The 22977-nt window shown below is 35.0% G+C and overlaps 1 protein-coding gene across 1 annotated transcript; it reads right to left on the bottom strand.

Moving 5' to 3' along the window:
- Positions 1-246: 246 nt before the first annotated feature.
- LOC131670713 (uncharacterized) lies at positions 247-2408 on the bottom strand. Its single transcript, XM_058946547.1, has 4 exons — positions 1979-2408; positions 1163-1903; positions 519-1066; positions 247-456 (listed from the first exon to the last, which is right to left on the bottom strand). The coding sequence occupies exons 1-4, from the start codon at positions 2406-2408 to the stop codon at positions 247-249; spliced, it is 1929 nt and encodes a 642-aa protein (XP_058802530.1).
- Between the last annotated feature and the right edge of the window lie 20569 nt (positions 2409-22977).

Raw genomic sequence — 22977 nt, 5'->3', positions numbered from 1 at the left:
TTAATACAAAAAAACAAATACAATCTTACTTTATCTAACTACTCTATCCACTCCACTCCATAGTGGGAAAATGTCGGACATAAAATTGTTCGTCACGTCACATTTTATACGGACATGCAGCCGTAAATAAACTTAATTCGTTCAAAATCTTACTTATACTACATCAAAAATAAATTTAAACAAGTAAATTATATTTTTTTAAAAAGATTTTTATTTTTTTAAATGCATAATTAGTTTTTATATACATTAGCCATTATTGTACGTTAAGGTTGAATCATTTTGCACTGCATAAGTTCCTTCGGGAAGACTTTGTAAGTTCGATGGAAGACTATGAAGTGAACTGTAAGTTTCCAGTATGCTATCTTCCGAGCTCACACGATATTCATTATCGTCAACTACTGGAAAATCATTTTGATCGTCACTAAGCTCTTCTTCGTCAGCATTTTCTTCGTCATACTTTTTTTTTTAGTCTTTCGGTTTGGATCCAAAAACTTTAAGTTCAGTGCTACATATGTTACTTTGGAAGCTCGGCCAACTTTAAATCTATTGCGTTTGGCATTATGGATCCAACCGTATGTGCTGAATGACCTTTCAGTTGCAGCTGAAGAGCAGGGAAGGTTCATGATTGGAACAGCTATTTTACTGAGTGAGGTACAGCTACAAATGCCCTTCCACCACTCGTCGGGATTTACTAATCTCGACGTTTTTCGTCCGCTTTCTGAGCTCCAAAATCCAGTCTCAGCAGTGTATTGGCTTAACTCAACTAATAAGTTTTGTTCAGAAACTTGAAATTTGCGGCTTAATTTTAAAATCATATCCTGACCCACAGAAAAATTTTCTGGAGTTAAGTGTTTACCTCTTGATGATGGATTTAAAATGTTCGCTGCATAGTGGAGTGGAGTTAACACCATTGTAGCATGAGATTGCAAACAATCCGACAATTTTTGTGCTTCATCATAGTTGAAAATTGAAAGTGATGTATCGAATAGCTCTTTATTCAAGACGCTTTTGAGATCCTCGAACACATTTACTACTTCGTAAAACATTGATTGATCACCTTCAATTTCTTTCAATCAAGTAACTATTGGTTTAAGCAAGGCGATTAACTTGGTAACCTTTTGCCAAAATATGTCATAAAGGATCAAATCTTTCACTTCTCTACTTAATCGGTCGCTGTACTTAGAAATGGCTAATTGTTTCAAATTGAAACAATTATCATTGACGCTCTCAAGATATTCTAGAGATGAACCCCATCTAGTTTTTCCAGGCAATTTCAGAGTCTTTGTCACTCTCCTTGCTCCTTCTTCTCCATTTGAAGAGTTCTGAATGTCTTTTAAAGCTGCTCCTAATATGTGCGAATGTTTGATTGATTTTACAATCAGCACTGCTTCGTCTAATATTGATTTTGTAGATGGTGTCTGGATAGTGTCTTGACAAAATAAATTCAAGATGTGAGCGAAACATCCATAGCCAAAAATTTGCTCTAATGCATATCTTAATTCTAGTAACTTCCATGCTCTTCTGCAATAAGACGCGTTATCTGTAATAGCAGCGAGCGTTTTTTCTGCGCTAACTTCGTCAATGACAGAAGACAATGCATCACATAAATACTCGCCTGTTTGCGAAGCATTTTTAGTTTCAATGTGCTTGTAAAGCACAGGATCTGGTGTGTTGACGATAAAATTGATAATGCCTTCGTTTGTAGTAGTTGAATACGAATCAGATTGGATTGTTAGCGATGAAGCATTCTCAATTTTTTTGTTCACTTTAACTTGAACTTCATCATGAATTTTATCGAGCAAAGGTCCAGAAATTTGATGACGCGTTGGGCAAATAAATTTTGGGCGCAAACGCGAGAGAAATTCAAGAAAATATTCATTTTCTAGAAATATGAATGACACACCTGAAAAAAACAGCAGTCAAGTAACATTGGAACTTTTTTTTTAATATCACAAAATTGCTAAATTTTTATATGTACCTCCAGTGTAAATGGCTTTAGCTAAAAGATTCGAACAAATTTCTTGTTCGCTTTTTGTCATATTGTCAAAAAATTCAGAAATTGGTGCACCTATTTTCTTCTTTGGAACAGCTGTAGAATCGGTAGAATTATTTTCATTTTCTGAGTCTAAACATGACTCACTGCTGATGGAATTTGCTGCAGCTGATTTTGAGGTGTTTGTAATCAACTTTCGTTTTTTTGATTTTCGTCCCTGTTTTTGTTGGTGTTCTTTTAATAAAGTTACAACGTGGGGCGGGCATCCTTTGCACTCGAGCAAATGATCGATCATCCGCGTCGTATGACAAACATAAACTTGTGTGCAATAATTACAACCATAAGATTCCAATTTTTGGTTTGGTGGCTTAGGTTTCAAGGTAAAATGTTTTAAGGCCACTTTTCGCAACTTCATGTCTCTTGCTAAGATAGCTGAGACCTAAAATAGTCAAGTTAAATAATCGATTTATATATATATATATATATATATATATATATATATATATATATATATATATATATATATATATATATATATATATTTTTTTTTTTTATGTACTTAACCTCATCATTTCTATATTATATTATACCTTAATCTTACCAGTAGAATAGCTCACGGAATGAAAAATCGTAAATGCGCACTATAATACAATCTTCTCGGTAGAAAAAATAGGTTTAAAAAGAAAGCAGGATGATCTCAGGTAGGAATTACTCTCACAATCAGTAGAACGCCTTGGCTTTCGCAACAACGTTTACGTCGGTGCATGTAGGCCTAGATGTGAGCCGGGTTTGTTCGTGTGTTTTCGTTATCTGACATAAAATTCGCAGTCATAAGTCGTTCGGACATATGACCGACATGTGACGGACATATGTCCGACATATTTTTTCATGTCCGTCACGCTGCAACTCTAGATTTGAATCATATATTGGGGTTTGCGCATGCGCGCGCGCTGCACACGGGTCGTTAATAGTTCGAGAGTGGGTGGTGCCGCCTGACGACCTCCTCTCCTTGACTTAGTCGCGACTCCCAAGAGCCCCCCCCCCCCCTCTCCCCTATTAGCAAGTAATAAAATAATAAATTTTCAGATAGACTGTCAAGGTAGATTCCTCCTATAGAGGTTGTAAAGGTAGGAGGTTGTAGAAGTTGATAGGGCGCTTGGTAAGCTATATACTGGCTAGGTGTGGGCCCTCGGAGAGGGGGTAGCGTATCTAGCTTGCTAGGCGCGTACATCGTATAGCGTGGATGCTGCTGCAGTAAGGGAGTGGGTGGTGCCTCCTGACGATCCCCTAGAGTTGTTTCTTGACCTAATTGCGAACCCCTCCTCAATAGTAAATAATAAATTTTATTAAGTTATATGCTAGCTAAGCGTGAGCCCTAGGACAGGGAGTAGCGTCTTAGCTTGGTAAACTATATGCTGGCTAGGCACGTACACTGTATAGCGTGGATGTTGCTCTCTCTCTCTCTCTCTCTCTCTCTCTCTCTCTCTCTCTCTCTCTCTCATGCATTCTTACAGCGTACGCTCTTCGTATAGCATGGATACTGCTCTCTCGTTCTTCTTCCATAGTAGGGCGCTCGGTAAGCATATGGGCCCTTGGAGAGGGGGGTAGCGTTTCTAGATTAAGGTGCACTAGCTAAGCTATATGTTGGCTCGATGTCTCTCTCTCTCTAGCTTGATTTGTGTATGAAGGGGGTATGCTTGCTAGGGCTGCATCGAGCTTATATTGAAAGACAGAGTTCAGTGTCTCACCCACACTCAGTTCGCGAAATAGCCTTTTCCTACGCTTCTCCACCCACCCACCCACTTTCCCACTTCCCTTAGATATATCTATTTGTAGTAAGTAGGCAGTGTAATTATTAGCTATTATCTATTTTTTTATTTATCATTTTAATTGTATAAGTAGACAATAAAATTAATAGTATGTAGACAATGAAATTAATAGTATTTATTTATTTACTTTTTTAATCATACATAGAGTAAAGAATACTCTATCGATAATCTTTATTCTCTTCAGTTGACATAGCTATTTCAAAATATGCAGATAAATTCTTATAAAAATTATAATCATCTTCAAATGAATTTATTATGTCGATTTCTTGTGGTTCAGCTTGTTTTCGTCTCTTCTTAATCCACGTATATAATTTGTGTACATTTGCAGCAGCACAAACGAAATCAGTATCTTTTTACAATGAAATACTCTTGACGTTCTTAATGGATTTGATAATTCTGCTAACGGAGGACATCTGATATCACTTTCAAGATCTAAAATTTTTCTGTAAATAAAAATGTAATTAAGAATTATATACATAGACTAAATATTCAAACACACATTACTAAAACTTACTTTTCAGGCAGTATACTTTGAAGCCATTGTTTTTTCTCTTTTCCTTTCACATATATATTTTTAGAATTTGACAAATGATTTCGTAAAACTTTTAATAACAATTTATATATTATCTCCATAATATTCTCTGATGATATAATTCATTCCATCTATATACATATTAATATTTCTTAGGAACGTTTAGCCAGTGATATGGAGGTTTAAAGCACAGAACATTTAGATTAGAATAACTACTCAACGCTAAATAAGCTAGCTCTTTACAAACAAACGATTTTTGGGACAGTGAAAACCTTGAAAATTTAATACACACTGCATTTTTAATACTTGTCCTCGTAGATATACTCGAACAATACTAGCCTAGAAATGAGAATGTAAGAATGTTGGAATTCAATATATACTCTATTTAGTTAGATGTCTATGCAGTAGCCTCCTCACTTTTCACTATAAGCTACCCCTTTCATAGATCACAGCGCCGACGCCGCTGCGAACTGCGCCATCGCCTGGCTTTAAAAGATAAACCGTCGCAAGAAAGAGCACAGCCTGTTAAGACTGTTTGTAGCCATAGTTAGTAGTCAACTGTAGTCAATAGAGACTACTAGTAGTTAGAAAAAGTAGCTTAAATACCCTGTATAATTTCTAAAGTAGCTTAAATACCCTGTATAATTTCTAAAATAGCTTAAAGACAATTTGTAAAGTAATTTACTGAGTATCTCAATAAAAATCTCTTCTATTTCATACTTTGAACAATATGTAAAAAATCTCTCGACAAAGGAGTCGATGTAGATGATTTTATTAGATGGAAAAATTCAGCAAATTTTGCTTCCATTGCTCTTAATCGATATCCGAAGCTGAGTAATTTATCTCGAGCAATACTATAAAGAGGTAAAACTTGATTGCTTTAGAAACGCAATTTAATAATTTCATAAAAGTCGGTGGAACTATTCAAACATCACAGTTAAACATAGATGAAATTCAAGGAGATGGCGTTGTTTGGAGATCAATTCATTCTACTTTTGAAAATTGAATTAATATTATGGTTATAGGAAATCAACATCACGTAGATATAAAGTCGTTTTTAAATAAAGCAAACAAACTTTTACAAAAGCAAATACCGAAGTTTCTAGCTATCCACAATGCATTGAAGATAAATATGAAGTTTTCAGCTAAGTTTATTATTAAAAAGAATAATGAAGAGGATATTCAAATTAAATACTTTAACACTAAAAATCAATACATTTATAAAAGTAGTGATCTAATTGAAAGAAATATTGAAGATGTTTCACTTAAAAATATATAAGAATATCAAAAAAGAGATTCTGGTTTGTCATTAAAGGCTAGGCTTATAGTTAATATAAATAAACACAATCCACTCAAACCTTGCTCGTATATTCCATTACCTAAGGCCATATAAATGAGAAAAGTTTGTATTAATGTTAGGAATACCGACAATGAATGTTACAAATGGGCTGTACTACGAGCTTGTCTTCATTTTACTGATAATTATAAAAACCACAGTTATAGAACCAGTAATTATGCGCGCTTTGGAAAAGAATTTAAATTTGATGATATAACGTTTCCTGTAGAAATAAAAAGTATTACAAAATTTGAAAAGTTGAATGACATATCCATAAACGTATACATTTTTAAAAAATATAGTAAAAAATAAAAAATGACACCATGTCATGTAACTAGTTTGAAAAAATCCAAACATATTAATCTTCTTTTAATTCAAAAAGATGTATTGATGAATATGATGAGAAAAGCCAAAATATTCACGATAAAGAACCAATTTTCAACGAGCTTCACTATGTATGGATTAAAAATTTGTTTGCGTTTGTTAGAAGTCAAATAACTTCAAATATTAAAAAATCTATCTTTGTGAACGCTGCCTCCACTATTTTACTACTGAGGATCAATTGATAGCTCACGATACTGATTATTTAAAAATTAATAAGTGTAGAAACAATCTGCCTGATGATACAATTCTACAATTTAAACATTCGAAACGTAAAGAAGTGGTTTCATATGTCATATATGCTGACTCAGAATGTTTGTTAAAACCTGTCGACAATAGTTGTGCTTTTTAAGAACACGAAGCTTTTAGCGTTGGATTATATATCAAATATATATATGATGATAGTAAGTCAGAGTATAAGTCTTATAGAAAATAAACAACTAAAAAGAGACTCCTACTCAATGGCTTATAAAACAAATTAAAATATTATTAGCTCGGAAGAAGTATATAAAAATGCTTTAGCAATGAATCTTCCCTTTATAGATAAGTATACATTTTAATGGAGTACGAAGTATCACATATACAATAAAACTTTTAAGGAAGAAGAAAGGAAAGTTAGAGATCATTGTCATTTAATCGGTAGATTTAGCGGAGCTGTTCACAATCATTGTAATTTGAATTATAAACAGAACAATTTCATTTCAGTAGTATTTCACAATTTTACAGGCTATGACTGTCATTTTATTGTAACAGAAATTGCTACTAATTCAGATTTCGAGGGAAAAAGAGCGTTATATATCTTTTACAAAACATATTCCGGATTATGTCATTAATTTACGTTTTATTAATTCGTTTCGTTTTATACCTTCATCTCTAGATAAATTAGCATCATATTTACCTAAGCTAGATATTGTAAAAAGAGAATTTGAGAAAGATAATTTCACTGCAAGACAAATTGATTTAATTAAAAGGAAAGGTGTCTTCCCATACGAAAACGTTAACAGTTTCAATAGTCTGACAGAAAATCAATTACCTTCAATCGAAGGATTTCATAGTCAATTAACAGATAGTGATATATTCATGGCAGATTACATCCACGGGCAAAACGGTTGGAATACTTTTCAAATTAAAGATTTAGGTCAGTATTCTGATCTTTATCTGAAAAAAGATGTTTTACTATTAGCTGATGTTTTTGAAAATTTTCGTACAACCTGTATAAATGCGTATGAACTTGACCATAATATTATTTCACAACTCCAGGATTAATATGGGATACTATGTTAAAGTGTACAAATATTGAACTCGAACTGTTAAATCATATTGATATGTTATGATATTGATACGAGGGGGGGTCAATAAGTCTTTACAAAAAGAATGAAAAAAAGTTTTGCGTATGTAATTTTTTTTTATTTTTCAACATAATTTTGTAACGGCGGGTCAAAAAAAAGAATAAGAAAAAATACCGACCACACATTTAGCTCGTAAATTAAGATGAAAAACTGTGTACGGCTGAATAAAGACGATTTTTCCTGTGAACGGCAGTTTTCGGCTCACGCATCTGGAAATTTTCGGATGCTGGAGACAATCAGAGCGATTTTACGATCGCGGCATCCGGAGTAGCCAGATTGCGCGCATGTTTAGAAAGTAGAGATCTGTAGCGCACATGTGCATCCTGCTAACAGGACTATTATTTTATTTTAAATAATTTATTCTCATTATTGCTAATTTCTTTTAAATTAAAGGAAGCACATTTGCTGGCAGGTCTCTTAAAAAAATCGCGAAATTTATCTATTGTGAATAACATTCGAATAATCAACAAGGACTATTTTAATTAATAGTTTTTGTTTGTCGCTCGGATATGTTTTAATTTTATACTTAATTATAAATATGGGAACAGTTTATTATCTTTCCGTATTTATTAGGATTCTCTGTTTATCACGAATTTTGTATGATTAATTGTCGAATGCGCTCAACTTTGTTTTAGAAAATTTAAGAGTGGTTTGAATGAAGGTTAATGACTATATTTATAATAATTAACTCTGATTTTTCAGCATTTCTTAAGGTTTTTAATAGTTAATTAATAGTTAAAACTATTAATAGACTGGTTGTTTTCCGATGAATATAGTTCTTGACTTTTGATCTGTAGTTTAGTTTTATTATAGATTAAGAGATATTTTTGTAAAATTAGAGTACCACACACACAATTGATTTTAAATAGAATTAGTTAAATAATAAAAGGTCAAAATAGTACATAGAGGGCCATATATGTGAAGAGGGCCCAAAGCGCTTAAATGAGGCCACTCCCGGACGCTCCGCCCCGACCAATTAGGGCCCGAATTTCACCCACGCTTGGGACACTCCCTAAATTTTCCGGCCAATTAAGTAAGGAAAATTTTAAGTTTCTCCTGCCTAAAAGGATCAAAATTTAAGAGTGGGATGTTGGTGCGAAAGGGCATAAAAGGAGGGTCCCTTGAAAATTAGAGCAGTTCCACCCCAGTTATCTGAGGACAACAGTAGTAGAAGTCAGCAAGCCAATAACTCCAGAAGCAAAATACTCGACAAGGGACAGCCGGCCGAATCTTACAGTGTGTGTGTGTGTGGTACTCAACCGTAAAATAAAGAAACAAGAAGGAAAAAATAAAAGAAAAGTAAGTTAAAATTTTTAGTTTCTGTCTCTCACTTTCTTTCTGTCCGTTTCCAATAGTCAGAGTTTCATTAAGCTTGTGTCTGGTGAACCTCTTCCCCGCTTTGAGAAGTTCGTTAAGCGAGTGTCTGGCGAACTTCTCTACCCTTCCAAAGAACACATTAAGCGAGTGTCTGATGTGTTCGTGATAACACTTTGTTATCACAGTCCTGACATGAGTTTTTTCTCGTAGCAATATTGCTCGTCCCGGCTTATGCGCTGTGCGCAAGCCAAATCAAAGCAATCTGAGAAACACGTCTTCCTCAGACGTACCTGAGAGTGACCCCGACGTCACAATTTATTAAACGGCTTAATGAATGTTAAAAAAATGGCTTAATGAATCGAGCTGAAACTTTGTATGATATCTAGTTAGTAGTATTGCTTGCCAAAAACATCATAATTTAAGCGTGACGAGCGCCATCTCTTGGATTTTGTAAAGACTTATTGACCCCCCTCGTATGTATTAGCCAATGCTCTAACAGACATTCAAAAGTAAATAATAAGTATATAGGTGCAGAGTTCGATGATCATGAACAAAACAAGATTTTGATGTATTTTTATGTAAATAATCTATACGGATATGCAATGGCAAATATAACCTATACCATATAGGCAATTTGAGTGGATTTCAAATGTTAGCGATATAAATTTTTTTAATATTGATGATGATAGTGAGATAGGATATACAGGGTGTTTCATTTTAATCCGACCACGCGCATAACCTAGTAAAAAAAAACGCTATCAAAAAATGACCTCTACAAAAGTTGCAGGGGACAGAGGGGGCCACCAAATGCTACCTTTACACTTTAACCCTTAATAGGTTTTTCAAGATCATCTGAAGGTCAAAGTGCTTTTTTTAATGGGAACCCTTATTTTTGATCCCGGAATCATGTAGAGCGAGACAAATTGCATCCAAAATGATATTTCAAGTTTGTATTTGTAACCTGAGAAGGTCAATTAAAGGTCAAATGCTCAAAAAACTGTATATTTGTCATACCGATGTCTCTGTATAATTTATTAATTAAATTAATTCTCTGATTCTTCATTATGAATTTCCCCCCTATTTATTGTTAAAGTAGATAATTTTTTCAGTTAAAAATAATTTTTTATATTGACTTTGATCCCTGCTTATTGTTACATACAGTTTATATTTAATATAGCGCTACTTATTGAATAGTTAAACTAATTAAATTTCTTTTATTTGACATTGTTTTCTTCTTAAATTTAATAGTCGCAGAAAAATTATCTCGTTTTTTTTTACTTTGTTAAAATCAAAATTTTCACTATGGCTGATTCCCAGCGGCTGAAAGGGTTGATATTCTATTGGTTCTTGGTAAATGTAGGCGTAATTACTGACAAGCTGCTGCTATTTATCGAAATCGATATCCCGACAGGAGACATCCAAATCATACAACAATTCGTGAAATTTACCGTAGAGCTCAACAAGGGTAACTAGCACGGGTTAGAGAAAGTCGTAATTACAACGAAGAAGATATTCGTATAATAGTGGTTTTGATAATGGTTCATTTAAATCGTAACATCAGTACCCGTGACATTCAAAGGCAAACTGGTATACCAATGGTTACTGTTTGGATAATACTAAGAAATCATCGTTATCATCCATATCATATCACTTTGACTCAAGCCATCACACCTGCTGAGATGAGATTACATCTACAGTTTTGCCAATGGGCATGACAAATGATTGCCAATAATCCAAACTTTTTTCGATACGTAATGTTTTCAGACGAAGCAAACTTTCAAAGCAATGGCCAGCTTAATCGACATAATTGTCATTATTAGTCGGATGTTAATCCATATTGTCACAGGCAGATAGATAATTAAAATCGATAGAGTCTTAACGTGTGGTGTAGAATTGTTGATGGATATATATATATATATATATATATATATATATATATATATATATATATATATATTATAGGCCCGTACTTTTTCAATGGAAATACAAATATGCATAATTTTTTACAGTTTCTGAGAGACCATGTTCCAGTACTTCTCGAAGAACTAGATTTGTACACAAAATTAAGAATGTGGATTCAATTAGACGGAGCTCCTGCACACTACACTCGAATAATAGACAATATCTCAATGAATATTATCGTAACAGGTGGATTGGACGCACCGAGTGTGGAGATTGTGGTGTTCGATGGCTACCAAGATCTCCAGATTTAATATCTTCTGATTTTTATTTGTGTATAATTTATAGTTTTATGTGTATTATCATTTAATTGATTTTAATTTGATTATTAATCTTTAATAATCAATTTATTAGCGGTATTAACAAGTGCTTCTTCTGCGACTAATCGTCTCTTAATAATGCTAATTTCGAAGATAGTACTTATTAGAAATTGTACTCGAAATTGAATTGCATTCAAACTATGAATTATACATGTTTATGTAAGGTAGGTCATCATTAATTACATATAGATCTATGCTCCTAATCTTTCTATTCTCTTTGAGATGTTCATTTTCTAAAAATCTCAAACAGTTCTTGATGAAATTAAGTGTAATTTAACAAAATCAATTTTTGCGTTGATTTCGTTCAAGAATTTATAACTTATGACACCTTGTAAGGTAAGTCGTATTTATCTTCAATAACATAAAATTCTATTACATGTCGTAATATAGGCATTTCTGCACTATATTTCACTTCTATATCTTCTGTAAGTATTCTAGACAACATAATGCTTTTGTTCAAATGATTTAGTAATCCTTGCGGAACCGCAACATGTTTTAAGACAATTATTGAGGTAGTTGTGTCAATCAAAAATTCTAGTTCGTTTTTCGTTAGATGGTTATTTATGGTGAGGATCAGACTTTTTGGTTCTAATTCTTCGTAATAATTTCTTATTGCATTTATTTCTGACATATTCATGGGATTGCGTGATAATGCGTCAGCAGCTGAATTAGAAGATCCAGGCTTGTAAATTATTTTATAGTCATATTGCGATATCCAAAATCGCCATTTGTGTATCTTGTATTTAGGTCGGCTGTTTTAAACCAAACTAGGGGTCGATGATCGGTTATTATAGTAATTAGCCTATCATAAACATTGGACATAAAGGCTTTTATGCTTTGCACAATGACTAAGGCTTCCTTTTCGTATACCTCGTAGTTAAGCTCAGGACCTCGTAGAACTCGAGAAAAGTAAGCATTAGGGACGATCAGAACCGATAGAGCCTTGTGATAGAATTCCAGCTATTGCTATACCTGAGGCATCGGTTCTAATCTTGTATCTTTTTGACAAATCAGGAAATTGTAATAAAGGAGCATTACATAGCATATTTTTTAATCTACAAAAGCTTTTTTCGGCTCTATCATTCCACTCGAATTTTACGTCCTTTTGTTAATTTAGTGAGGGGTGTTGCTATTTTTGTAAAATGTTTTATAAATCGTCAATAGTAATCTAAAAAGCCAAGAAATCCACGAATGCCTTTTACATTTTTAGATTTTGGAAAATCTTTTACTGCTTCAACCTTCTTTGGATCTTCTAACCCATTCTTGTTAATTACATGACTAAGATATGTTACTTTACGCTTTAAAAATTTGCATTTGGTTATTTGTAATTTTAAACCAGCTTCCTTTAGCCGTTATATAAGTAATTTGAACTTTATACCATGTTCTTCAATAGTATCTGCGTAAATTACTGTATCATCTAGATACACAAATAATTCTATTCCTTGTAATCCTCGAAGAAGTGTATCCATTAAACGTTGTAAGATAGCTGGTGCATTTTTCAATTTGAAAGAGATATTAACGAATTTATAATGACCGAACGGCGTACTGAAAGCGGTTATATGAGCATGGTCAGGGTGCATATGAACTTGAAAAAATCCCATGGTTAAATCCAGAACGGTATAGAATTTAGCCCCTCCTACTTGATCAAAAATGTTATTTATATTTGGAATAAGATAAGAATCTGCGATAGTTTTCTTATTTAATTCTTTCATTTAAGAATTTTAACCGTTTTCATTATTGGCTTTTGGAACTATCCAAACAGATGAATTATATTTAGATTTTTATTCTCTAATGATTCCAGCTTTTAAGAGTTTGTTTATATGATATTTTAATTTGTCCTTCATTGCATGCGGAAACTGATATTGCTTGCAATTGATCGTTTCATTGTCTGCGGTCTTAATCTCATGAGTAACTAAATCGGTACTTGATAGTTCATCACCAGGCAGATAAAAAACATCTTTAGTTTCATTCACCAAATTTGTTACATGACTTTTTTTCATCTAAATGACTAAGGTCTACGCAATCCTCTACCTTTATTTTTGGGTTTTTAGTGTCACTTTCTTTTACTAGATCAACAAGATTGTATTCATTCAAATTCATTGATATCGAGTTCTTGAAATACTCCGCATTCTTCTATAGAGAACGTATGTCGCATAGCTAAACTAGTATTTTCTTGAGATTCCAAATTTATAAATGTGTTCAAATTTCGGTTAATTCCATTGATATTTATTCCAGAAGTAATATCTTCATTCTCTAGTATCATAGGCAAACGATGACAATTTGCAGTAATTGTATCATTTTGAAAGTCAAATATTTTTATTAAAAATGCTGGAAAATATAAACTTATTTTTTCTATTTTCTTTATAAATATAAAAATTTGGTTATAATTACACTATTTTTAAAGTTTTTACTACAGAAAATGCTGTCAATTTTTCATGTATTAAAAATAGGATTTGCAACCACCAAAAGTCAAACACACCAGAGTTTGTTTTACATTTTATAAGGATTATTACCCACTTTGTTTTACTAAAAAATATTGACTAGAAGAAAAGTTATTTGAAAGAAATGTTTTCGGGAGTTAAATTTGAGGGTAGATTTTACTCCTTAAATATGTTTTTCCGCCGATAAAATAATACCAATCTCTTGCTTTTTTAATGTACTACAACATATACGAGTACTCGTACAAGAATTATCAAAATCGATGAGATCGGGTTGGGGTACCTTCCTTGTCAGACTGCTATTAGTTCTGTGAGGAGAATTCGGATTTGATTAAATGATAAGGCAGAATTTGTATGAACAGGAATGAGTATTTTATTCATGCATAAGTTAAATCGTTTGTCATTCGTCTAGTGCGTGATTGTAACAGAGAAAAGAAACCGGCTATCGCACAACTGAGAAATCGGTAAAACGCACCTAATTACGAGAGGATGACCACATCAAGGATCGATATCGTCGGCAACAACTCGTGGTAGTTGATCGGCTTGGGCTCGCCCTACCCGTGGAGTAAGGGAGTGAGTCGGTACGGTAAGATAAGGCTTGTCCGTCGATCAGATGGCTACGTGAGTGATCGCACTCAAGGGGAGAGTCAGAGGGTCAACTCCGTAAGACTCGGCAAAAATGGTGAAGAGGGCAAGATCACCCAGTCACCTTGGCTTGGAGTATCGTGTTCCCTAGAAGAGATGTCGCAATGCTCTAGCCTGCCTTCTCTGAGAGGCATCGGCCGGGTATATTAAATGCGGATAGTTATCCCGGATGTGGGTGTATATGGCCATCTGGCGGACGTTTGCGGAACCGACGAATAGTAACGGTGGCGTTACAACCTTTTAATAAACATCGTTTTGAATGATCGATTAGATTCAACTATTCTTAGGCTAATCCAATTTTAAGCAGGTTAGTCTCAGGTCCAGTATCTAACATGATTTTAATCATTTCTTCATTTTCGTGTTTGACAGAAATTAAAGGTACTTTTGCAAATACTCTTTTTATCAAGGACACTGAGTGTCAATGTGACTGTTAAATAAAAAACAAGGAGTTGAATAGTTGAATCCTTGATTCTTTTTTGTTTTTTTATTGTTTTGTTTGTTTTTGTTCTATTTTGTTCTATTTTGTTTAACAGTAGAAACTTGTAATTCTTCTTCTGATTCATAATTAGTTGAAATAGGAAGGTTCTTGTGAAAAGTTATGAGTTCTCTAAAATATTATCATTATATTGTTCAATTTCTTTTTTTATTAATACTAGATGTTTTATTTCAGAATCAATTTTTAAGATCATTGGTATAAAATGATTATGAACAATTAGTGTACAACAAAATCTATTGTAGCTTTAGCGTCCTCAAAGAATAGTGATCCTAGATCCTTCATAAGACATTTCAAAGTTTTCATCTACTATATGAAATATTGTGCTTGTATCAAAAAGTTTTATTTCTGTTATTCCTAGAGTTTTCCTTGAGTCATTTCCAATTCCTTTTATATTTATAATCTTGGAACTATCAATTATATTACTACTTGATATCAATCGTTTTTATATTAAATTCCCTTTAGATCCAAAATCTAATAAAAAGTGTTCTTTAGATTTAGTTGGCGTATTTATTATTTTAATTTTTGGAGTGACTTTTAAATCTGATTTTGTAGTTACATTGCATATGGAGCAAAACCTAGTGTTTGCATAATTTTCATTTGTTTCAAAACTAATTTGATTTTGTCCAACTATAAGTTTATGGTTCTGATAGTCTATTATGGCTTGAGATAGAGAATTCATTAGATACTAAGTGAAATTCAGTTTTACGTCTAAATACAGGAAAATAACTACTACTAGGTTAATTTTCATTATGTTTATTTCTGAACCAGTGTCTAGCATGATTTTAAATTTAAACAAGTCATTAAAATTAGCATTTATTTCTGGTACGTTTGTAAGAATTTTAGTTTTCTTTAAACAATTGGACCGGAAAGCATCTCGTTCTTTTGGTTCTCTTGGCGCAGTTGTGTTAAATTTGTCCTCTGAGCTGCGCTCTCTTGAGAAGACAATTGTTCGTTTCCTGATTGTTGCACATTTCCTATTTTTCTGAAACATTCAGAAACCAAATGTCCTCTTCTTTGACAATATTGATATTATATATTGGATCTATTAGGTGGTTGGTTATATATTTGGCAAATTGAATTAAATTTATTTTTAGAGAAATAGTCTTTCTCTTTATGACCCCGTTTATTACAAAGGGAGCATTGTTTCTGGTATCTCGTAAATGAATCGCAATTTAGGGCATTATGTCCTTTTTGCTGACAAATTTGACATTGATCAAATTTTGTTTTTGTAATTAATCCGGGTTCGCGTTCATTTCTTAAAATTTTATGGAGTTCTAATTCATTTTCTATTTTAATCGCTTCTTTTAGAATAGTAAGCATAGTAACATTGTGAGGCAAATGTACCCATATATCTCTTTTCAATCCTTGTTTATAGCATTCAAATCTGTTTTCATTGATAGCTTGTTTTTCCGTATTCGATAATTCTTTTTCCACACAGCGTGCGGGAAGTTCGATTTCCCGCACGCTTTTCTGTGCGGGAAGTGTAGCATTCCCGCACGGTTATTCGGCGTACGGGAAGAGCTACGAAAGCGTGTGGGAAGTAAAAGTAGGTAGGGATAAGCGTGCGGGAAGTAAAAGTAGGTATGGACAAGCGTGCGGGAAGTAAAAATAGGTAGGGGTAAGCGTGCGGGAAGTAAAAATAGGTAGGGGTTAGCGTGCGGAAAGTAAAAGTAGGTAAAGTTACACGCAAATCTACTGCATGTACTGCATATACTGATGCTTAATGGCCTGTCATAAAAAACGGGACGAATATGGGTTTCCCCAATTTGAGCACTATTATTTTTCGTTAGAAGTTACGGAGCGTTAGAAAACGCAATTAGCATGGGGATGGAATGCGGAAAAATCCATACGGTTTCTCAAAGAAATATCACTGCGTATTTTACTTTGTTTTTACCTAGCCCATTTTTATTGCTTTTACGATGTAAGCGTGGTTTTTAAGATTATGTTGAGGGTTTTAACTAGCAGTTTTCCGTTAGTTACAGTCTAACCTTGAGACCATCCTCATAGATTTTTTAATAAATTTTGATCAGTATTTTTGTGATTAAAAAAATGAATTCGGAAAGTGATAGCAGCGAATTAAGTGACCGTGTGCCGGAAGAGTTATTGGAAGCGGCCAAAACTGTGACCTTTAATTTATTGCCGTCTCATTCGAAGCTAAGAGATACGAAAACGTACAACGAGTTTAAAAAATGGCGCTAATTGAAAAATACAAGATTGCCCGCGTAAAAAAATTTTTATTTTTACCAAATTTCGCCAAACTTAACTTGGTTAAAGTGTAACACGACAAAGTTACATACATCGCGAGCGCCGAGAGCCAACGCAAGTGTGAGGACACACACACACACGATTATACGGCACGATGAAAGAGAGAGAGAGAGACAGACAGCGATTAGCCGACAATCACCGAAGTTAGCCGAAACACGATAGCGAAGACCTCCCGCGAACGCGCGAACGAACATCGCGGCTTTTCGTCTCGCTACGCTCGACGTGTTCACATCGATATCCGAGTATCGCGCTCGAGGCGACGACGTCTCACCACCTCCGTGATTAGACCAGCAGGCCTGCAGCCGCGTAGCAACGGAGCCCTTCGTCGACCAGCCGACGGCGCGAAGTAAAACCGTCTGATCCACGTGCGAGGGCGATCCGGAGGATAGCCTCCCGTCGACGAAGCTCGCAAGCTCGTAAGTACGGTACGACTTATTCTCTCTCTCTCACGCGGTATAAATTGTATTGCGGCGCAGAGTTTCGGCGGAAACTCTTGATTGCACCTTTGCGAGAAGGTCGCACGTTATATACGGGTAGTCGCTGACACAATAAATCTACCAACGATTTGTTATAACGTAGCTCTTTACTTGTGTTGCATATCCTACACCTCTAATTCAGTCGACAGGTTAAACCCCGACCGCCTCCGCGGGTCAATCGGCATCTAGTCGATTGACGATTATACTGACCTAGTCGGAGCATACCCGTCTATTATCGGTGGATCTTACGGGTGGATTTAAGGGCAAGTCCCACCACCGTTTTAAAAGTTTGGCAAAACTTTTTTCGTGGGACGATGCCAAACTTTCCTATTCGATCAGTTTGTTTGCAAAAAGTTTGGCAAAACGTTTCCTAATTTTATTTAAGTTTTGTTGGGAGTTAGGCTGAAGTTTTACCAAACTTCAGATAAATGTAATTAAAACATTTTTTTTTTATTGTTGATTAGACATCTGATTAAAGTTTGGCCGGATTTTAGACAAGTATAATCTTATTTTCGTAAAATAATCTGAAATCTGGATAAAGTTTGGCGGAACTTGTACCAAATAAAATATAAAAATTGAGTTTTATTCAAAAGTGTGATAAAGCTATTGACGTTTGTCACATCCCGCGTAAAAATAGAAATTATTGGCAATAGATTGCAGAGATATTGGCGAAAAGTATTGAGGATGTATTGGGAACATATTGGCAAATGCTATTGGAATACAATTGCCAACACTTGCCTTGGATACGATTAACAGTATGTTGCCAATAGCTGCAAAGAAAAAAGAAAATTACTCGGCAATACGTTGGCAGAATGTTGCCAATAGTTGCAAAGAAAACTACTCGATATTACTTTGGCAATATGTTGCCAATAGTTGCAAAGACAACTACTCGGCAATACATTGGCAATATGTCGCCAATAGCTGCAAAGAAAACTACTCCGCAATACGTTGTCAATATATTGCCAATAGCTGCAAAGAAATTTACTCAGCAATACGTTGACAATATGTTGCTAACAGTTACAAAGAAAACTACTCGGCAATACTTTGGCAATATTTTGCCAATAGTTGCAAAGCAAACTACTCAACAATACTTTGGTAATATGTTTCCAATAGTTGCAAAGAAAAAAAAATTACTCGGCAATACGTTCGCAATATTTTGGCAATAATTCATATATGAACATCATTCATCTATGTTCCATTAATACATTGGTTGAAACTCAATTCACATTAGAATATATTAATTAATAACTTTTTATTTTAAACTATGTAAATTAAATTTCGAAATATTTTAGTAGTGACATTCAGGTTAAAATGGAAATTATTAGAATATTATTTAGGATGACGTAGCGATCCGCACATCAAATTAACCACCGTGGAAAATTGAGCTGGAGTGAGTCCTTTTTCGCATTTTTTGTTGACATAGTCTGAAATTTAAAGAATCGAATTGGAAAATAAGAAAAGCAATTTATTTAAGATGCAAACATGAATACTTACATTCGACGCAATTTGAAATATCTTCTGGAACTGCGATATGTTTAGATGAACGACCTCTCGCGCACATATTTTTTAAATTTTGAACTCCTACAAGCAATTTCAGCAACCGACGCGCCATTTCATTTGGCTTACTTTTCCATCTATACACGCACGTCAAATCTACCTTCTTAATCCAAACTTCAGGAAAATCATCACATATTAAAACTTTATCAACTGCTGGTCGTCGGCATTGAATTAATGGATCTTCATCTTCCTGTGAAATTTAATATTATAATTTGTATAGTTTCGTAAAATATCGGTAGCCTATTGCAGTTAATTTACCTCGTATCGATCGTCAACTGAGTTTTCTCTGTGATAATCCCTTTCCTGTTGCTGAATTTCCCTGCGTTCCTAAAACCACAATAGAGAATACAATATAGAGAGTACGTATATTATTAAAAAAACATTAGTATCCAAAATGAATTCATTTTTCATGACTTTATTTTTATAATTTTTTTTAACTTGCCAACACTCTTTTCTCTTTCTCCACGTGATTCTCTGCACGCCCGGGGGATTGGCTACTATTCCTATTTTCTGCACGGCCGGGGGATTGGCTGTTATCACTAACCTCCTCTCCATAATTTTACAATTTCCCAAAATCGTTTGCAGTGGCACTCCTTGATTTTCCGCTATTGAGAAACTGTCTTGGCGGGCTGTCATAGAAAGATGGACTGATACGCAAAAGTGTACTGTTATTTAAAGTTGGACTGTGATGCAAAGGTGTACTAGTCGCAGGCGTAGTCTCATTGACCATAAGACTTGTTTTTTTATTTGCTGATGATTTGCTGCTGCTTTTCTTTGCAAAATTATCTTTTTGTTTCTGTAAAGAGATGATTATTTATACAAAATTATATACAAATTTATACAAAAACGGTCAAGTACGTTTAGGACTCTAGCCAAGCTTTTACAGAAGACTTACTATTTTATGTTAAGGTGTATAGCATTTATTACCTTTTTTGTAGTCCATTCATACATGCTGTCCCAGTGCTTTTTTCTCCTTCGTTTTGATGGTAGCACCGTTTCAGCTGCGCCGGCGTCGGTATCAAATGCTACGCCCTCACCATTACTTATAAATCCTTTTTCTAAATCATCTTCACTTTCTGTTGAACTGTTGTCATCATATATATTCTACAATAAATAAACAATTTAAATTACATATTTTTACAAACTACAAACAGTTGTAATTAGCATCAACGCTTCTTTTTACTTACACCTGCAGATTTTTTACTTATCTTGTTTGATAAGCTTCGCTGACTCAAATTCCTATCTAACCCTGAAGTTGCATTCGCTGCTTTCCCACCATGATCGTTAAAAATAGTCTTCGTATTTAATAAAACTTTATTAATTGTATTAATTTTACCTTCTCTTTTCTTTTTTTTCAGTTTGTCTTTTCCTTTTAAATAGTCCCTTTCTGCTTGAGCAATTTTTTTATGCGTATTTACATTTTTCATCAAAATTTCTCCATCAGTAGTTACATGTAGCATGTCTAAATACTTTTCATCGTCTATAAAATATAAAAATATAAGTTAATTATACGTGTGACGGAGAATCACGGCTCGACCGTTGCTCTCCGCCGGGCTCTCACTGGTTCCCCGTGTGCCTCGCCGAGCTGGGAGAGTGCGTCAGTTGAGCACACTCTAATGGCTCCGTCTTGCTCTTTCTTTCAAGGTGCGACGGCAACGGCGGTGATTGGAGGGAGCCAACGTGGAGAGCGCAGCGAGAGAGAGAGAGAGACAGAAGATAGGGGAAAGCCGGCGAGTCGTCGGCAGACCTGCGCGCGCATCTCGCCGGCTTGAAGAAAGAAGATCGGCAGTATCTGCTAGAGAGTCGCATGGTCCGCCGCGCGCACACAATTTTCTTCAATTACCCTGGTTGTGCTTGTGAGTTCCCGCGCCCTCGCCGAAGACTTAAGTTACATGTGATACGTGCCCGGTGCGCGGAATGATCGCTTAGAGTTTGGTGTAAACTGTGGAGTCGGCACCGGTGCACGTGGGCGACCGGCGAGGTGACGCGGGCGTGTGCGCGCGTGCGGCCATCTTAGTGAGCCTGGTGAGTGCGAGTTTCGTGCCGATCTGCTTCCCTGGACGGAACGAGGCACGGCACGACACATATATATACACACACACACACTCCTCTAACAACAGCAGACGAATCTACCCGACACGTATTAACAACAACCACGACAACAGAGATAACAGTAGCAGTAACAACAGCAACAACAACAACAATAACACCGACATAACTACCACAACAACGACACCACAGCAAGGAACAAGAGAGAAGCGAGGCTACGAAAGAGAGCGATCACCTAGATATCCCGCCTTTATTTTGCAGAGCATTTTGGAGGTTGACGGGCACAGTAGCATCGAAGCGGACAACGGAGTCGATACGAGGCAAGGTCGGTGTGGTGTTTTCTCTTTCTCTCTCTCTCTCTGTCCGAGGCGTCGAGTAAACACCTCGCAGTTCGGCAGCCCTGCCGATTGCGAGGTCGTTCACTATTGTGTTCGGGTGAATATTACTTTGTATACGAGCCTCTCTATTCCGATTCTCTCGCTATCGTTCGGATAATTAACGGTTCGGCGCGCAGACCTGCCGCTGACTCATTGTTATCGTGAGACGATAGGTAATTACCACGACGTGAGAATATCGGATTTACTTTTTTAGTTTGTGAGCTACGATTATTTTGTATTTTCCCTTTTCTTTATTATTTTGTATTTCTTTTTACTATTATTTTATATCTTTCCGTTTTCAGTTATCACTTAGTGATCTAATATTAATGTGTAGTTTACTCGCGGCTTTGCTCAATTGTTAATTTTCCTCGCTTTCCTATTAGTATTAAAGATTGTTGTTAATTCAGACTCAATTCCGATTATTATTCCCTAAGTCACTCCTGATCCCAAGTATCAATCCGCCTACGGTTAACGCGTGTGCTCGACGCGTTATTTAGCCGCGGGAACGGTTTTCGCTTCCCGAATCCCCGAAAAATAATTTGTACGGACAATCACGAGCCATCCACCGAAGGACGACTGGATTTCACCGTTACATACGGTTTATTTATATATAGTGTTCAAATATACATACAGATAAAAATCCTCCACTTCTCGATAAAGTTTGCTTACATTTTATAAAAATATTTAATTTGTTTTAAACTAATTGATTATTAATACTGTACTCACCACTTTTTCTCACGATTTTGGTCTTATAGAATTTACCGTCGTAATAGCGAACCAAAGTCTCTTTGCCTTCATCTTTCTCAGGCTTCAAGTTATCGACGGTTACTACACTCTTAGTTTTATGCTTCGTCCAAACGATCAGCGCGTACATTTTGCCGTTACAATATTTTTTTCATTCAAAAACTGATAGCGCAAAATGTCACTGCTTAGTGGGTTATGTTAACTAACACCTGACAACCGCTTAGCATCGTTAATAATAAAGATAATAGAATGTTATTAGCTGAAAAATACCAATAACCTGAAATATTGTGAATAGTAAGGTTCAAGTTTGGAGTGTGAATCGATAATTGCTTTTGCTAAATACCATAACAACAAATGCCGATTCAGAGGAATTCTTTCGAAGAATACAATTCCGAAACGCAATATCGCTTGGAAAAACTATTGAAAAGTGATGTCGGTGTTACCGAAAGCGAAGGAACACTCGAAGGCGAAACGACCTTACATGAAGTAATCCCCATAGATTTTGATCACTAATAAGTTTTGCAAATAAATAATAAATCAGTATACCTTTTATAGAATAATAACAGAAACATTGTTAACATTGAAAGTTCCGATTTCAACACATATTTTGATTGTTGTGATATGGATATTAACGATGACAATGTGCCTTCGTCGAATTTGTTAAAGTTTGATTATGGTACGTATACTTGAGGCTTACACGCTGTTCTACATAAGTATACGAAAAAACGACAGCGAAATATTATAAAGAGTGAGTGATGGCAATAATTACCAATGAAGGACTCTTCAAAGTAAATTGTGATCGAGATTCTTTTTATTTGATTTTCCGGAGCGAGAATGGATGTGGAGCGTTTTGTTTAAACTTTATACTTGCTCTTTATACTATTCATGAGCGCATAATAAATGATTGGAAAGCA

Source organism: Phymastichus coffea, unplaced genomic scaffold, assembly GCF_024137745.1.
Source record: "Phymastichus coffea isolate CEN01 unplaced genomic scaffold, Cenicafe_Pcof_1.1 PCOF00008, whole genome shotgun sequence".
NCBI classification, from domain to species: Eukaryota; Metazoa; Arthropoda; class Insecta; order Hymenoptera; family Eulophidae; genus Phymastichus; species Phymastichus coffea.
The sequence above is the reverse complement of the archived record's forward strand: the minus strand, read 5'-3'. Positions and strand labels throughout refer to the sequence as shown.

What these genes read in the sequence shown, in the direction of transcription:
- LOC131670713 (XM_058946547.1), bottom strand. Translation starts at nt 2,408, where the DNA reads ATGAAGTTGCGAAAAGTGGCCTTAAAACATTTTACCTTGAAACCTAAG. An exon ending in TAAGTACAGCGACCGATTAA is followed by an intron (nt 1,067 to 1,162) that starts GTAGAGAAGTGA and finishes CTTGATTGAAAG; the next exon opens with AAATTGAAGGTGATCAATCA. An exon ending in AAGTTGGCCGAGCTTCCAAA is followed by an intron (nt 457 to 518) that starts GTAACATATGTA and finishes TAAAAAAAAAAG; the next exon opens with TATGACGAAGAAAATGCTGA.